Source organism: Larus michahellis, chromosome Z (genome assembly GCF_964199755.1).
Source record: "Larus michahellis chromosome Z, bLarMic1.1, whole genome shotgun sequence".
NCBI lineage: Eukaryota > Metazoa > Chordata > Aves > Charadriiformes > Laridae > Larus > Larus michahellis.
This window is the reverse complement of record NC_133930.1, coordinates 87,459,006-87,476,673: the sequence shown is the minus strand read 5'-3', so window position 1 is coordinate 87,476,673 and position 17,668 is coordinate 87,459,006. Positions and strand designations below refer to the sequence as shown.

General features: G+C 42.7%; 1 protein-coding gene across 2 annotated transcripts in view; it reads right to left on the bottom strand.

Annotated features, from left to right (window-relative positions):
• Positions 1-17,668, bottom strand: part of ZCCHC7 (zinc finger CCHC-type containing 7) — a 116,064-nt gene that overhangs the window by 13,319 nt on the left and 85,077 nt on the right. For both annotated transcript variants that reach the window (XM_074570586.1, XM_074570587.1), the window contains one exon: positions 11,164-11,199. In XM_074570586.1, coding sequence (XP_074426687.1) covers positions 11,164-11,199 — 36 coding nt within the window. The remainder of the gene's footprint in view (positions 1-11,163; positions 11,200-17,668) is intronic.

Genomic DNA, 17,668 nt, shown 5'->3' with positions numbered 1-17,668 from the left:
AGTGAGAAAGGGGGATGCATATGTGTCTGCAGTCATCCAGATAACACAACTCATTTTTTTGGGGGGATAACAGAAGCCAGCCCCGGACTGTGCACCAAAAGCAGTCATTACCAGGCAAGCTGGAGAATAAGTCTCTTCAAAATACACAGCGCATTTAAAAACCATATACAGGGCTCAGCCACTGCTTTCATTACCAATTTTAATTTAGCTCCTTCAGTTTGCCAGCCAGATAAACTCTTTAGTGCTGTTTTTTAATCTATTTGCCACATTTTATGTTTAAGATTATAGTAATATGGGACAGGAGAAGGAATCACTTTTGGAGGAAATAAAGAAATAGATCCGCTTATCAGCGCCCATCAGAAAGTTCATTAATCAGCCAGGCTTTGTGCCCCCTAAATTGAAAGGTTAAATAATCCTCTCAGGAATATTTCTCGGCACCACCGCCAATTGTCCGGAGAGAAGCTGCCATTCACAGCGCTCTGGATCGGTGACAGGGTATTTTACCACTGTTTGGACCCCAAACAATGATGGACAAATGGCCTGGCTTACAAAGAGACCTTTTAGTACAAGGATGGAGAAAGGACCACAAGCTTTGAAGTGGGGTGGGGGAGGCGGGCGCCGGGAAGGGGCAGGGAAGGAGGAGGAGACTTGTGCGTGGGGACACGTATATTTTATCTGAATGTTTATGAGGGGACTCGCCAAAGGCTGCTCTGCCCGCGCCCCGGCACCGCGCGCGCGCTCGCTCGCTCGCCGCGCTGAGCGTATGCATACTTACACATACATTTATACATTAATCTGAACACAAACATTTGCAAAGCCTGTAAAATCGGAAGACGAACAGAACTAAAGCACGGTTATATTTATTAGCTAATACACCGGGGAGCCCAACAAACCCCAAGGTTTTAATTTTTACTGTCATTCTAGATGATTTACAGCTTCCTCTCTCTCTCGTCCTCTCTCTCTTTAACCTTTATGTCGTCTACTAATCACCTTTCACCATCAGATGCAGAAGGAGGAAGTACCACGTTTGAAATAACTTTCTTAGGGGAGCGTTCTTAATAGATATTTACTTTGAGATGATTTCTGATCACAGACAAAACTGCAGTAAACACAGAAAAAATACAGCGCTGCTGGCGTATGCGAGATGCCAAAAAACTGGTGCATGAGTTTGCTGGAAGTGAGTTTTTGCTGGAGTACATTCTAACTAAACAATCATTCAAGCCTTTTTCTTTAAACTTCCTAGCAGCCAGGCTTCAGTCTGTAGCATCCTTTACTGACGGACAATTTTACAGAAACATTTTCCTCACCTTACCAACACGTTAACTGTACATGTTAATGTTTATCAGTTCCCTCATAATTTTTTCATGTATTCTCCATTGCAGAGCATCGTATGTATTTATTAATACCATCATTATTTCTACCTAGCTTTGTAACTAGTGACACTCATTCAGAATACGCCCTCGATGAAATGTCCGACCACTAACAAACAAGAGCCTTTACACGTCCTTCTTGCACATCTATTTCTTTATATGAGTCTCAATTCCATACAGTTTTTACTTCTGTAGGACTTGGGACTTTCTGAATAGCCTACAGCGTCTAAAAATGGATCACAAGATCTCAGATTTCTCCTCTCTCACGTCACATCAATATGCCATTGAGCAAAACTGTTTTCTCCAAGCCAAGTTTTGAGTATCTCAGGGCTGCTATTTTCCCTCTGTTTCCCTCCTCACACCATCATCAGAAAAGCAGAATTAATTTAACCAGGGCCTCATCTGCCATCAAAAGAAATCAGAGAGAAACTGGGCATCACGTCAAAATCCGGTGCCATTAATTTTAAAGCAGAAGATATTTCAGGGTTTTTACACAGTCCACAGAAATCCCTCAGTGTTTGTGCGTGCTCGTGCACAGGCGCTCACCACTCAATTTTTTAAGTGCTGAAGGAAGTTACACCTTAGGAACAGAATTAACTGCATAGTAAAGAAACAATATGAAATTACTTGCTGTTACCTACAAGATGAGTAGTTACTACAGGCAGAGAAACGGTACGTTTGAGGGCAGAAAAAAAGAAAAAGGAAAAAAGAAGACAAGCAGCTTTGGACTCTACACTGACACTGAGCAACTTCGAACGCAGGCAACAACTGTCCATTTCTCGCAAATGTATCACCTGTTCTGCTGTAAAAATAGCACCTCTTCCTGTACATGTTGCCCCGCTCCTGTCTCTGGGGTCAAACCCTGCTGTGCATCACCCGGCGCCCTCCGCGCCGCCGAGGGACCAGCCACGGGTCATCCTCAGACCAGAGACGGACCGGGCAGGGGTAAAACACCCAATGGGGCAGCCCGGGAAGCCGTCACCTCCCGACGGCGACGGGAGAACCAGCACAGGCAGCGGCTGCTCCTGCCCCTGTCAGAGCCCCCCCCACGGCCGCGGGAGTGTGTGTGTCAAATGCTAATTTAATATAGAATCGACATTCATAACCAAGTTAAAACTGAAGGCCTGACTTCACCCCCCTGAAGCCAAAAATTCTGAGGGGTGACTTCGTCCTTGGCCATACGTGGGCAACCCAGCATATACGCACGCATCATGCCCATCTCCCTCTGCTCGCAGACTCCCCTGGTGCTGCGGTGAAGTTGTACTCCCTTACGGCATACGGCTCTGCGCTGCTCATCACTTCACGTGGGTCTTTGGTTCCTTTTAATTCCCTTTATGTTGGATTTTTCAAAATTTGAAATCAAAGTCAGGATAATACTGTCACCGGGATAGAAACTTTTCTACTCCCATGACAGGACCTAACAAGATGTATTAGTATTATTGACATGATAGACCCTCTCAGAATTAAACCAGTGAATACTTTTAGGGAATCCTAATCCGTAGATGATTAACATGATCAAGCACGACTTGAGAAAGTTACCGTCTAACCGGAGAGAGCCCCTGGCTGCTCTGAACGCGGGATCTCTGACAGGACGAATTAGCGGCACTGGCAGCGACACCGAGAGCACCGAGGCCGCTGCCAGCGACACGCTCCCAAGGTGACGGCGCTATACACCTGGGACATTTTAACACGCAAAGCGTTTGCATGATAAATCCAGACAGTTTCGGTACTACTAAAGCACATAATTTAGTGAGTGGACATGTGACAAGCAAAATGCCACTCCTAGGTAGGACATACGTGGTGCGAACAGTTCATGCAGATTCACGCTATACTGACGCTTTACATTTTTTCCACGTTGCAATACAAAAATGCACCAAAATACATTTTTCGTCATCTACACCAAAGTGTAACTTTTATATGTTTTGAATTGTCTGCTAAATCATAGATAATTTTTTTGATTCCTATGGGATTTTGAAACCAACTCTAAGTTCTAACAAAACTGAAAAAAATCATCTTCATATCAAGTTCAGAGGAATAATTTTCAGGAATATACTGTAAAAAATTATTCAGAAGAATAACTTTCAGAAAGTTTTAAGGAACTTTAATAAGACTATTCATACACGGAACTTACTGCAGAAAAAGGGCACAGAAATACTTTTTTTTTTTTTCTGAAATAAACCCCTGCTTTTAAAATGCATGGGAAATCTCATTGTAGCTTGAAAATGCTATTTTCTTTATTTAGATGTTTAACACTTGAAATAGTAAAAAATATTTAAATGATCACGTAGTTTCACCTTTTCAAACTAATGGAAAGAGAAGTGAAAATTTTTACCCAATATGAAAGCACCAACGACAAGATCATCTTAATCCTTTCGCTTCAAAGCAGTGCAGTTATGTATATGACGGGGAGGTATTTCAGCAATGAATCTTACCATCGTCATCCTGTTTTCTGTTTAATTTACCACTTATCCAACAGTTTGGGTGTAGCACAAAAATACTTATCACGACGGACTTGGCATATGTTGGGCAGAGGAGGGATGCACATGGCAGTATCTGTGCTGAGCAGAGAATTCCTGCCCACAGGTCCGCGTGGGAGGGAGCAGCTCTCTCCGGTCGTTCTCCAGTTGTGAGCACGTCTCACCACCAGGATTGCTGGCACGGCGCTGGAGAAACGTCACACACGGCACATACCGCTTCCTGGGCACGCAGGGGTTAGCTAACCACAGATTGAAACATTCAAAATATTAAAATGTATTAATTTCCATCCCCTTTTAATTTACATCCACTGCTCTTCTCCTTTTCCCATTTAAAGGCAGGGCCAAAGGGTATTGCACTTGCAGAAAACACAGTTCCCTAAGTAACAGTAACGGGCATATCGAAGTCAGGGGTTCTCTGAAGGATGCACTTCTCCGAGACAAACGCTTCGAGGAGGTTTTTGGAACCCCAAAACCAGAGAAATGGAAAGCCCGTCACCCAAGCTTTCTGTTTCCCCCTGGTCCCAGACTGCTTCCAGAAATATATCAAAATGTAATTTCTGACCAAGACAATCAGTCTTTATCCCTCAGTTTAAAAGCACCTTGTATTTTATTTTCTGGGGGTCAGGTGGGGAGGAGCATGAGGCAGACAACGTTAGAGAAAGCAGGGATGCTTTCTGCCACACTCACACGATGGACGAGTGGCAGCTGACAGCTCTGCTGCTGGAGGGTCACGGAGTCCCCCCAAAACAGCCCCTCGGGTCCCTGCGGGGCTGCAAGGTTCCTGGTCCAGGCTGGCAAGAGCCAGGGTAAGGACCACAACCTGGGGTAAAGGCAGGCACCGGGCAGGCATCTGCCCTCTGCAGAAAAGAGGTACCCAGGCGCCATCACTCCGCACCAGGAAAGGGAGCGCCAGCGCAGAGACATGCTGGCATTTCACAGACAACCAGCCCGAACTTGTCAACTTAGCCGACACACAAAAGCCCCCTAATTATTCGGTTCTCGTAACTGGCCAGGGGTATTAGTTAAAACCCAACATTTTCATAAAAAGGCAAACTCTAAACAGTATTTTTTGTGGATGTTACATATTTATATAAAGTTATTGAAGCTACTTCTTTTTCCTGTAATATTTTAAATCCAGTTTTAAAGTAAAAATAGGGAAAGAACTCTGTCTAGCATGCGTTGGTACTGAAAGCGATAGCACATGCTTTGTACTCACACTTATTTTGGGACCTGAAATTCTGTTTTGTGTAAAAACAACTATCAGAAAGAATACTGTCTTTTGTGAAATATGATTTCTTTGCAATAGAAATTTTGGTTTAGGTTTCTGATAGCCTCAAAAATATCTGGAACTTGAAAGAGAACAGTAATGCAGGACAAATGATAATTCGTAGGGTAAAATAAATATAGAATGTAAAATAAAATCCAAGTGACCCAGTAGACAGCACACAAACCACCTCCAGTGTCCGTGTTTCCACCAGAACAGCCGCGCGGGGCAGGCAGACATTTCAGAGGCATCACTGTTGCAGAACGGCACTTGCAAAAGCAGCAGGGCTTGGGCCCGAACAATGCGAGTTGATAATTTAAACGCAAAATATCTGCCAGTTGTCATCCAAGATCTGCCCTACCTCCTCCGCTGGCTAAAGAGGCCTGCACAGGTTCTCAGAGAATATGAAATCTTCTCAAACCAAAGCACCACCAAAAAGTCACCTTTCCCTCAGGGGCAGCGTGGGCACACTGTCACGCTCCAGGTGTTCATGTTCCCCCACGATCTGCAGGAGTCAGAGTCATCCGTGCCCTAAATTCATACACCAGGAATTTTGGGTTCCCTTCCCTGCAAAATATCCCGCCGAATAGCCTGCTACTGACGTGCTGGCACATGAGGGCCCGCTCTGGGATTCCAAAATATGCAAACCCACATTGTCTCTTGCATTAAAAAAGTACTATTTTTACTAGAGTTAATAAAAACAAGAGCTTAAAACACCTGGAGAGGAACTGGTCAAGTGTGGAAACCTTCAACGTGAAGGTGAGGATCTGGTGGTCGCTGCTGCGTGGCACCAGGACCAGGAGCAGAGGCTGCGGACCCGTCCTGCGCATGGGGACATCAGCTTCATCCCCCCGCAAAAATACCTCTAAACCCACCCTTTCCCTCACCACACAAAACCCACAAAGCTTCTCTGGAAACCAAATGCTCTCTCCCTCAAACTTAAATTTTTTTTTTTCCAGAGTCATACTTTAAATTTTCTCCTTCTGAAAGTCACATTTTCAAGGATACAAACTGACTTTAAGCAACACTGCTTATGTTTTCATTTCAGAAAAAAAAGTGGCAGGCCAAGAGGAATTTTAATAATGCACACAAAGAAATCCGAGCGCAAAATTTAAACACAAAAGACGCATTGTCCCTTCATGCCTTTTACGCACAGAGGCCAAACCAGCCAATTCCTGGTTCACCTTCTTTTATGTAAGTGGATTAAAAGTAAGATTAACAAACTGTCAAAAAGCATGTTAAATGATAGCTCCTGCTAGTTAAAAATTCTGATGGTTCTAAAACTCTGTTGGTGGCCATCTTGGCCTAGGAGCTTTAATATAAAGGAGACTGGTGAAGGCAGGGGATGGGGGAAGGCTTCCTTGTGGCCAGAGCAGTACCGGGGGGGAAGCGGTTATTAAAAATAAGCAGTCTCTACAAAAAGAAAACACCTAATTGGAGCAACATTTCTGTTTTAACATATGCATCTATACTGACTAACACATTAAAAAAATAAAAATTGCACTCTTCCCGTTTTAGGGACGGAATTTCATTATTCTGTGGATGTTTACTGAAGAAGATACTAATATGTGCAACATTAATTGCCATGCGGTTCTTGTATCCACACCTCCATCCGGAGCTGGACTGGCCACACTCATTTTTGTACGGCACGAGCCCCTCCGACAAGGCAGGAGTGCAGCACGCGTAGGGAGACGCACGTGCAGCCGGCCGGTCTCCCCTTCCTATCGAACACCCCCACGGCCGCCTTGCTGCCCCACCGGTGCCGCCGCGAGAGGCTTTCGGTGTCACCGCTGGGGACGCAGACCGAGGGAGCGCTGCTTCACGCCCAGGCGAAACATGGGCCACTGTGCGCTGCAAGCAGATTTCCTCTTTATTCCCCAGCGATGTCGTCTGTTGGGTGGAAAAGCGGCGTCTCACGGCAGCACAACATCTACCCTTGGTTCCACCGGGCCACAGGATGGTGGGGGGACGGGAGCGGGTCCCATGGACAGCGGGGGGAAGGGAGCGGGTCCCCTTGGCTGGCTGGGGTGCCACAGGCACAGGGTCCCTTCCTTGGCACGGTGTCCCCGAGAAGGCCAGCCCCGCCGTCGGCACATCCCCTATTCCAGGAGAAGGGCCCTGCTCCATGGAGGGGACCGACCTCGCACCCAACCCCAGCCTGGGGGGGTCCTTCTCCTGCGGCACGCTGAACACAGACCAGTGAAATGGGGGCCATCGGACAGCAGATCACACTCAGGCAGACACTACTGTATTTTTCTTAAGAATAAACTGCAAAACTGAACCAAACGAATGAAACTCGTAATGTGCCTTAATCTCACAAGTTTTTCCACTGATGACTTTTTTTTTTTCAAATAGAGGGCTGTACTCTGGCCTCCACTTGAGTACAAAATATTTCATAAATGCCTCTACCTTTATAGCTGAAATCCGAAACGACAAGAGAAAGGCAATGAAAAGAGCCAAGCATGCTGAGGACACAAAAACACTGCCATGAGCACCCCGATATCCTTCAGACGTGGGAACAGGGGATGCGATGGCACGTCCCTTGGAGCACAGACAGTGCTTCCCTGGGTTTGTGGAGCATTTAGAAAGACAAAGTTGTAAACTAAGCTTCCTGATAACCTAGAACAAAGAGCTTTACAGGACCTTCAAATACCTTGTCTGTGAAAAAAAGACACGTATTATTATTTACACTGCAGTGCGCTATGATCAAAACTGTGTATCCTGGATCTGCAAACCAAGTCCTTGTGTTATTGTTTGAATTGATAATAACACCTTTGATAAACGTAAGCGGGTATCAAAACCGACCTATTTATTGCAAATAGATACCTATATGAAGAAAAACCTAAAATATGTTTGACAAATGTAATTCCCCTCTTCTGATACAGGAGAAATACATAGAGAGCAGGCACAATGAAAACGATTTGTAAAACTTTTAAATCACCATCTTAAAGAGGTTATTAAATATTATTTTAAACCTCAGTGGGAATTGGATTGTTCTGCTGACTTTGATTGGTTTTTTTCAGAATAATTTTAGTTAACAGAGTTGAAGGAACAAGTTTAAAGAAACTAACTTCATCCAGTTATAAAGCTTTGATTATCATAGAGCCTTTAAATTTAAGCTTCATTGAATACAATATGATAATCTTTTTTCTATCAAAAGGCAAATTAAAATATTCCGCTTATAATCCTTTTTGCCATTTCAACTGCTCGTCAGATTTCTTGCACTGGCAGTCTGTTTTGGTCGGAATAAGATATTTCTGCCCATACAACAAATTATTTGTAATGTGCCAAAATTTGTCACCACAGCTAATGTAAACAAAAACCTACCACCATCCATAACAGCAGAATGGTTTTATTATTTAGTCATTGTTCTAGTCAGTCCATGTTTCTGTGCAGGGCCTACAAGGAGTCAATAGATGGCAGTCCATCTCTTAGGAAAGAGCCAGATAATGAATAAAATCACCAAAGCTTCACAAAAGAGAAAGGTGGAAGGCTGTGTGGTTTTTCACAAGCATTCACAGTCATTAACTAAGAATACTTTATATAATGCAAAACATTTAGACAAACTTTGTAATGGCTGTCTCTAAGCAACGTTATAAAAACGGTCGTTTATTACAAACCTGAATGCCTTGTTTTATTGGCGCTTACGTGTACCTGCATGTGTGACACTTGTGATCAATTTACCAAAATCAATTTAAATCTAGTGGCTGTATCCATGGCTAAAGCACAGGAAAACTCACTCTAGCCTTAGCCTATTTGTTAAAAATCAGGCAGCCTCTGCAGCACAGCAACAACCTCAGTGGTAGTTTTTTTAAAACTCCTATTATTTTTCTTTAAACAGTTATCCTGTTTGTATAGAAATATTTATGCAAAACTAGGAAAATTATGAACTAGTTTCTATACTGAAATATTACTACTATGAGAGTAGAAGATCTCAACATTTTAGTTACACTTCTATAAATACGTGTGTAATATACATTATTCTAACAGAAGTTTTGATTCTTGTGAGAACACTATTGACTTCTGCTTTGGGCGCAAATGAGAATATTTAAATGGAATAATAGAAGCTGGGACTTACACATTTAAACAATTTTGATAATGCAATTTCTTGAGGTATAACTTATTTAAAATATCAAGCATGTCTTTTACCACACAAATTTTTAAATTCCAGGCTTAATCTGACTACTAATGTAACTCTGAGTTGGAGTGAGTCTTCCCATGCAAAAAATGGAGACGTGCAAAGCATTTCCCACATATCAGAAACCTGGATTATTTGCAGATAATTTTCAGTTCACTGCAAAATGAAAAATTATTTATCAGTAGCTAGGGTCTGACTCAATGCCAATTTATCTTTGCGTGCCCATATTTGACTACATTTCAAAATGTCCCTAAAATGCACTAAAAGTTTCCAAATGGGTGGTTTTAATAATACACTTGTATTTGTTACTGCTGCATTTTCTAACAAGAGCTTGTTTTGACAAATATTGTTAGCTGTATACTAAGTAAAGTGTAAACTCAGAACAGTTTCTACAAAATTAACAGATAAAATTTTCTACCTCAGATACCTCAAATTCTGCCCTAGTAACCACTGGGTCACATTTAAGCTCCCCACCACTTTTTTACAAAAATAAATATTTTCTAAGTGTTGAGTGCAGCTCACTTTTAGGGGAATTTTCAATGGCAAGCAAGACTAAAATCAATTAAATCTTATGCCTCAGTAAAAAATAGTACCCAACATATTACTACATCTAATACACCTATCTGGTTATTAGATTCCAAATATCATAAACATTTCAGAAATCGTTTTTACATGCACCCTTAGGGATTATAATGAAAGACAGTGTTTACCTTTTTCCTTCACGCAATTTTAAAAAAAGCAAACAAAAATACTCAGTGAATGCACCTTTTGCTCATAATGCGTTTTTTTTTTTTTTAAAGTCTATACCAATTCTGTTTAAAATAAAAGTAAATACTTAGAGAGGGTGGAGGATTTCCAAACCAGAGCTTTGTTTTAAAATCATTATGCAGAAAACACTCGCAAGAGGTTTTAAGCACAGATTTCCCTAATCATTGAATTTAGAACCAAAAAACAGCAAAAAGAGCATTCCACTACCGTGAAGAGGTGGAGGCAACAAATTATAAAGCACATCCTATTTACTGCTCAAAAGAAAAAGCCCACACCAAAGACCCATAAAGAAAAGTAGTGGACAAACTTTTCTACTTTGTTTTGAACCTACAGCAGTGATTAATTATCTGTAACAGCTAAATACAAACAAGGTTGATCTGGACAGCAATGACAGCAAAGATTCAGATGAACAGCGAAAATCCTAATCTTTAAAGGTGTTTTTATGTATAATAATTTTATAAATGAATATATTCAAGATTTGGGATACCAATCCATTGAATATTGCCTTGACAAGTTAAATATTGTTCCAGGTATCAATATGAGCCAAATTTGAAAGCATTTTGTTTTATTTTTATCTCCATTTTACATATGCGGAAAAACCTTAAGTAATACACTGGTGCAGTTCACAAAGTTTTATTTTCTTGTTTCAACGACTAAAGGTAACTAATGCAGGCCAAAGAAGAAGTTATAGCTATATCCCCACCAATTAGAAATTATTTGCAAAAGTTTATAAAGTGTATTTCTCAAATTAACATCTACACTCTAGCTGATTTATTTTACTCATTTAAAAAGAAAGCTTTGTCACACACAGTGATTAATTACCAGCATCTGGGATATCTGAGATGGGATTATTGCTTCTGCTATGCATCTCAACTTAAAATTTAACCCTCTTTATATGTGCAAATGTAGTCACTGAGAGGAGAGAGTGCTGCAAGGCACTCATTTAATGATTACAGTATTAAAATGAAATCATAAGTTCTAAAGATGTTTAAAAAATAGTGTTTCATTGCATTCTTCAGTTCAAAAACTCTTCAGATGTTTATTATCTTCTCGCTGAAGATGCTTGTCTATATTTTATGGTCAGCAGTTCACAGAAGAGTAAATAGGTTGGGTGTAGAAGAAAATAAAAAAGGTGTTTCTACTTACTGTTAGGTGATACTGCCTCCATATTTCTGGGCAAGCCTGGAAAATAAAAATATTGATCAGCTAGGAGCATGAAACAAGGTGCTTTACAGCCTGTTGGTTTTGGCATAACACAGTATCCACCGGTGTCGGTCACAGGAAAATAAGAAGCTTAACTGAAAGGGTCTGCATTTCAGCTTCAAAAACCTGGCTAGACAGTTTAATTGAATTTTACACTGGTTTAACACACTCCCTGCCATTGTCAGAAAGCCAGTAACAGTTTTCTCTCAGCCCTTCTTCTCCGAAGGTTAGAAGTTTGTGAGAGTAACATGCTCTTAACTCTAATAAGTATTAATACTGAAAAACAAGCAGAAATGAATTTAAATTCTAAATTTTCTGACATGTTAAATTTACATAATGTTTTGAAAATTAAGTCACAAAGTACCTTCCTTTCCTGTAGGAATAGAAATATTTTACTATTTTTGTACATATCTCTATCCTAATCAAAATATAATTGTTACATGTAATAATCCTCAGTAGCCTGATGTCAGATGAGGTGTAAACAAGAAGCATAACAGATTGCTTTAATGTTTCTATTTTTACAATGCCTTGCTTGATTTTTTTTTTCCCAAAACTTGCTAGACTTGCACACAAACTTCTAAGTGCAGCCCATTGTAAAAAATTTTACAAAGCAGATTTTTGAATCACAGCAGCAACACAATAGACCTGACGAATACCTAAGAGAGGAAAGAGGAAAATGTGGATCTTCTTTAAAAAAAACCAGAATGTGTTAATGAGCAATGAGACAGAGGTTACTCTCTCAAGGGTTCTTAATATTTTTACAAAATTTACAACATTTCTGCCTTCTCCTATGACCCCCAAGCCATAACCAGACACAGAAATAGTGGTACTTTGTCTGTTAACCATTTTAGCATTTAAGAGAGCGTGCACACAGTTATTTCAATGGAGGTCTTTCACTTTTGTTTAAAACATTTACCCTTGCATTAAAACAGCTCCTTAATCATTTGAACAATTAGCAATTTGGTTTGCCAATCTCAATTTTCGGTATTTTAAGAAGAAATATTAGTTATTCCGTGGCTTCTACATAATATGCTGTAGCTCTGATTTCAAACACTGAAGCCTCATGACTACTTGCAAATGAGTACTATTAACATTTCTTTAGATTTTGAATAAATTTTTCACTCATGCCTAAATTCGTGCCTTCTTTTATTCTGACAGAGCATGTTAATTAAAAAAACCCCACCCAACAACCAATATTAGCAACTGAATCTCTCAAAAAATAATCCAAGTTTCTGACGGTCACTCTATGGCATATACAGTATGTTTTTCCTGGATGTGATGGAAATTATATTATTTATTATTCATTCCGTCAGTAACACAATTTTCTGGAGAAAAATCTACAATCTGTTCTGTGTAATGGTTCGACATTTCTCCTCTTACTCAAGTACTGCATGTAAATATTTGAGTTTTATATTAATGTTTCTGTAAAGAAAATGTGGGAAGTACATCCCACATTTCTAACAGAGGAGCATTCTACAACATTTGACAGTTTGAGCACACTGGAGCTGTCTTCGAGTGCAAACAAAAGGATTTTCCTCCTTCGCTAACTTACACAGGATTTGGAGGCGCGATACATAAACACTCTCTAGCATATAAAAATGTTGTATCAAAGACCTTGCCTTCTCACTCAAACCTGCAAAAGGCTTCAGCTGTACACGAGACTTTTGCTGGTTTCGCACAGGGGTAGCAGACAGTTATTTATACATTAGTTCTGGATAGTTTTCGATTACCGCAGTGTCCCCAGACTAATATGGTTGAAAAATCGCAATCAATGAGTTGTCACATACTGGCAAAATGCCACTCTGTGATATGACCTTTACTCACACAGCAGCTATTTAATAATAATTAAAAAAATTATTTTATTTTTGAATAATAGTTTGGTTGGGGTTTTTTTTGCCCTGGACACAAAGACATCACTGCGGTGAAAATCTGTAACTTGGAGCAGGGAACTGCAGTTGGCGCAGCTCTTGCCAGAAGACGGGAAGAGGGACGGTCCCCACCCTGCGCGGTGCTACCACGAGGCAGGTTTTATCACTGTTGTCTTTAAGGATGTTTTAAGGCTGTGGGAAAACTTAAGGGAGGTGGGAAGAAGGTGGTAAGGGAAAATTGGCCAAGCATATTTCTTCATTCAGATGGTGATTCAGTGCAATACTTTTCATCGTCACAATGATCACTTACGAACTTCAGGAGTTGAATACAATAGTGGAAAACGGATGCCTGGCTAAACAACAGCTTTTTAGAAGCAATGCTTTTAACGAGGAGTCCTATTACCTTGCATCAGCTCAGAGTTATTGTCTGTATCTTCTATCACAGAATGACAAAAAATATAATTAACAATTACTACTGAATACTGGCTTCTCAAATGAAGCAAAGAGGTTTGCCATGGAAGAGAGCATAACCAAATACAACAACCACCGAGCCTGTGATTTTTCTTATTTATTTAAAAGTACTTAACCATGAATGGCCCTCATTTAAAGAAAAGCCCTTGTGGTATACAAGTACGATGGCAGCGTGATGAACTACATTAAAATAAAATTGCATTTATTTCCTGCCCCAGTGGTCTGACCCTACTAGCATTTAGATGCACCGGCACAAAAGGTGCCAGCGTGGCGAGGCCGTGGAAGGCGCAGGCGAGGTGCCTTCCCCACACCTTTTGCCACGTCCGCCTGCCATTTGCCACACAACTGCCAGGCAATTAATTTTCCCAAATCTGTTTTTTCCCCCAAATCTGCTGGTTTTGCTGCGGCCCATGTTCGGTTAATTTGGGAGGGTGATTATTCGTACCCGAGCTGGCTCTGGCTGAGGCTGCCACACCAGATGAATCCAGGCTGGATCCTGTGCATTTTGACCCGTATTGAATTTTATCAGGTGCTAATTATTGTTTTACCAGAACAACGGCTTAATGCATCTGTTGTTTAATTCCCACTTCCCTATTCTCAAACGTGAACATCAAAGAAAATAAAACACTCAATCTCAAACAGCCCCTGACAGCAGACCAGGACTCGAGTGCTCAATAGACAAGGCCCTTGCCACCAGTTCTCATATTTCCACAACAATGAGCAAACACAAAAACAGCACTAAGCGGCCTTTCCTCCTTTCCGCTCCCCTTGGCCGGTCGTCTGCCTTGCGCCGAGAGGGCCCTCGACGGCGGCCCTGCTGGGAGCGGGCGCGGGGGAGAGGATTAGCCTCGCTAACATGCGAGCATTTGCAAAAGGGAAGGAAAAACCCCGCTACTGTATTTGGCGTATGAATAACCAAAATGCACGCGCTGACAGGAGACCGGGACGGGCCTGCGGCTCCCCGGGAGAAAATGTAGCTGTGATGAGTGACAGGGCTTTCAGGAAATATGTTCACAATCACAGACAGTGAAGGCCATGACCTAGATCGTTTAAGAGCTTGTCTTGTCAAATTATCAAAAGCTTCTTCCTCTCTGAATAAAGAGTGACATAAGTGAGTGTCAGAAAGCTGCAGGCTGACAAGCCAAGCATACAATAACAGCATGCACGTCACATACTTGCCGAACACCGCCACGGCTAGCGGCAAATCTTAATGAGAGCGCGGCTGGCCCAGGAGACTTGGGTCCCTGCTGGCACAGCTACTCATCTCGCAAAAATCCTTCAGCTCCAAGTCAGTTATGGTCTGACACGACGACTACAATTACTAAACACAACTTTTTAACAGAATCCTCTGGTGCTTTGTCAAAGCGGCGGCTGCTAGGAGCTGCCCCGCCGCAAGCCACCACAATAAAACAAAAGATTTGCCAAAACACACACTTTTCATCACCTCCGCATGGGAACTGCCGCGGAAAACGCACAATGCCTCCCTTCAAAACCGCTCCCGCACGAGCAGATGTCAAGACCTCTCCCCAGCGCAGACGGCGGCCGCAGAGCAGGCCGAGGTGGATAACTGCCGGCGCTGGGCAGGCGCCCGGTAATGCCGACTGACGCGTACCATTCGGCGGACGCGGCCTCGCCGCAGGCACAAAAACCTGGGGATGGAGGGCAAACCCCGTGCTGTCTGCCCTGGGGAGGGGCGAGGGCCCGTGGCAGCACCCGCAGGACAGGCCCAGCAGCCATGAGGCTGCCAGCACAGCCCCGCAGATGTCCCTCTGCCGCCAGCCACATCCGGCCCGCAGAGGTGGCCACGTCCCCATGGCCAGCACCGAAAATGACAAAGGCGGAAGGAAATCTTCTGGGAGAGAGGACGCTAACGGTGGGTGACATGTCAGGACACGCGCAGCAGGTGCCGGCTGAGGCACCCAGCGGGTCCCCGGGCACTGCTGGCTGCCAGCTCTGGGATGAGCTCGGGCAGCTCACTGAGCACCCGCACGCTGGTTTTCACTGAGCACCCGCACGCTGGTTTTCCCTGAGCACACAAGGAGACCCCGTCCTGCAACGTTTGCCTCCTCCCTGACACATCACCCTGTTTGTGAAGTTCTTCTCCCAGCCTTGCAGCTGGCAGGTGAGGCTGCAGACCACCAGCCTCATGACACCCACCGACCCGCCATCAACCCTGCAAAACACAGGACGTTCACGGCATCGGGTTCTCAGCTTAATCATATATAAGCATAAGTATACAAATGTTTGCACAGATGTACACAGGTACACATCTATAGGAGCACACAACATTGGATGCGCCAGACATGCTCTTTCCCGGAGGGAGCAGCAGAGGGTCAAACAGAGCCATACTCGAAACTTTTGAACAACTCTGCTAGCAGCTCCGTGGAGGATCTTCCCAAGGAACGCACACAAGGCTGAGCTTCTTGCAACACAACTCCAGCTAAGATGACTCCATACATTCTCTGGGCTGTTTCAGGGAAAGTGACTGACCTAACGGATAATACATGTATTTTCCTGAAAATGTTTTAAATAACTTTGAGCATTCTCAAATCCAACTAGGTGAAGTCCAGCCTAGTCTCAAGCCTTGAGCTGCCTTGTGCTCATTTCTGGACAAAAGCGTGACCATGGAGAGTCACTCTGAGACAGACTGTGCACAGGAGCTTGTTCTGTATCCATTGTGCATGGTAAAAGCAAGTGAACTTTCTATAACAGAAAATTAAAATGTTTTTTGAGCATCCAAAGTATTTGATAACAACTGAAAAAAAATTAGGGAGTATATTAGTGTTTTTCCCAACACTGTATTAAGATCTGCTCTATGAAGGCTGCAGTAATGTTTTCAGAGTATTTTGGAGAACTTTGGGGAACCACTGGACTCATTTAGCCCAACATAACTCCTACGGACACCAGAAACTTCCCAACAGTCAGGCTGATACACAACAGTCGCAGTAACTGGGCTTGGAGAAACACTTTCAGCTTTTTGATAAAATGCCCTGTGGCGGACTCGTAATTCTTTACAGAAAGTAATTAGCAGAGACACAGACATATGGACCTGTTATTATGATCAGTTTACATAGCCTGAAAACAATAATGACTACGCTGCGTTGGACCACCCGCCCATGGTCTCTAACCATGGCCGTAAGATGATGCCTCATGGAGCAAGCACACATCCTTTCCCCAACACTCCTCCACAGCCAGCTGTTTTAAGCTCAATGACTGTGCAAGCTGGATGAAGTTTCTGTGTGTTAGGTAAATTTACATGGCTTTGTCTTCCATGAACTGGTCCCAACTCCTTCGGAACCAGAGCAACCTCCTGCATCCCTCCGTAAGGAGTATCACAGATCTGCTGCCTATTGCACGAGAAGTCACCTCCTTCTGTGTCTCCTCAACCTATCTCCCTACTGCCTTTGTCAGATGCCCACTATTTCTTGTACTGGAAGAAATGATGAAGAACTGATCACTAAGCACTGTCTGCCATCATGGATGATTTTGAAGCTCTTTACAGATGCTTCCCTCTCTCATCTCTCTTCCGGGCTGAAGAGCTGTAGCTGTGCTGAAGGACACAGAAGAGACCAAAGTTGCACCTAGGTGTCCATTGCTTTCCTGCTGACTCCTAATGTTTCATCTGCTTTTTTTCCACAGCTTTTGAATGCTGAACTGATTTTTTGGGGGATCATATCTCATAAGCCTAAAATTTGAGTCCTGAATGGTAATGGTAAGCTCAGAGCCCACCAATCCACATACAAAGATGGGAGTATTTTTCCCTGGGTAATTTACTTTACACTTATTGCCACCCAAGTTCATCTGCCATTTTATTGTGCTCTCCCTCTGATTCTTACAGTCCTTGGGCAGTTCTTCACAGTTGGCTCACAGCACCGACACTCTAAATAATTCAGTCTTCTCAGCAAATCTTGTCGCCCTATTGTTCACCCTTTTCCATGTCACACTAGCATATCCTACCTTTATCCTCTTATTCCATGCCTGTTTAGTTTCCTTAAAAGCTTTTGGTCAGGAACTTTGTCAAATGCCTTTTGGAAATCGTAGACTATGTCAACTGGATCATGTTTACACACATGCTTGTCGACCTTCTCTTTTGAAGAACTCCAGAGATT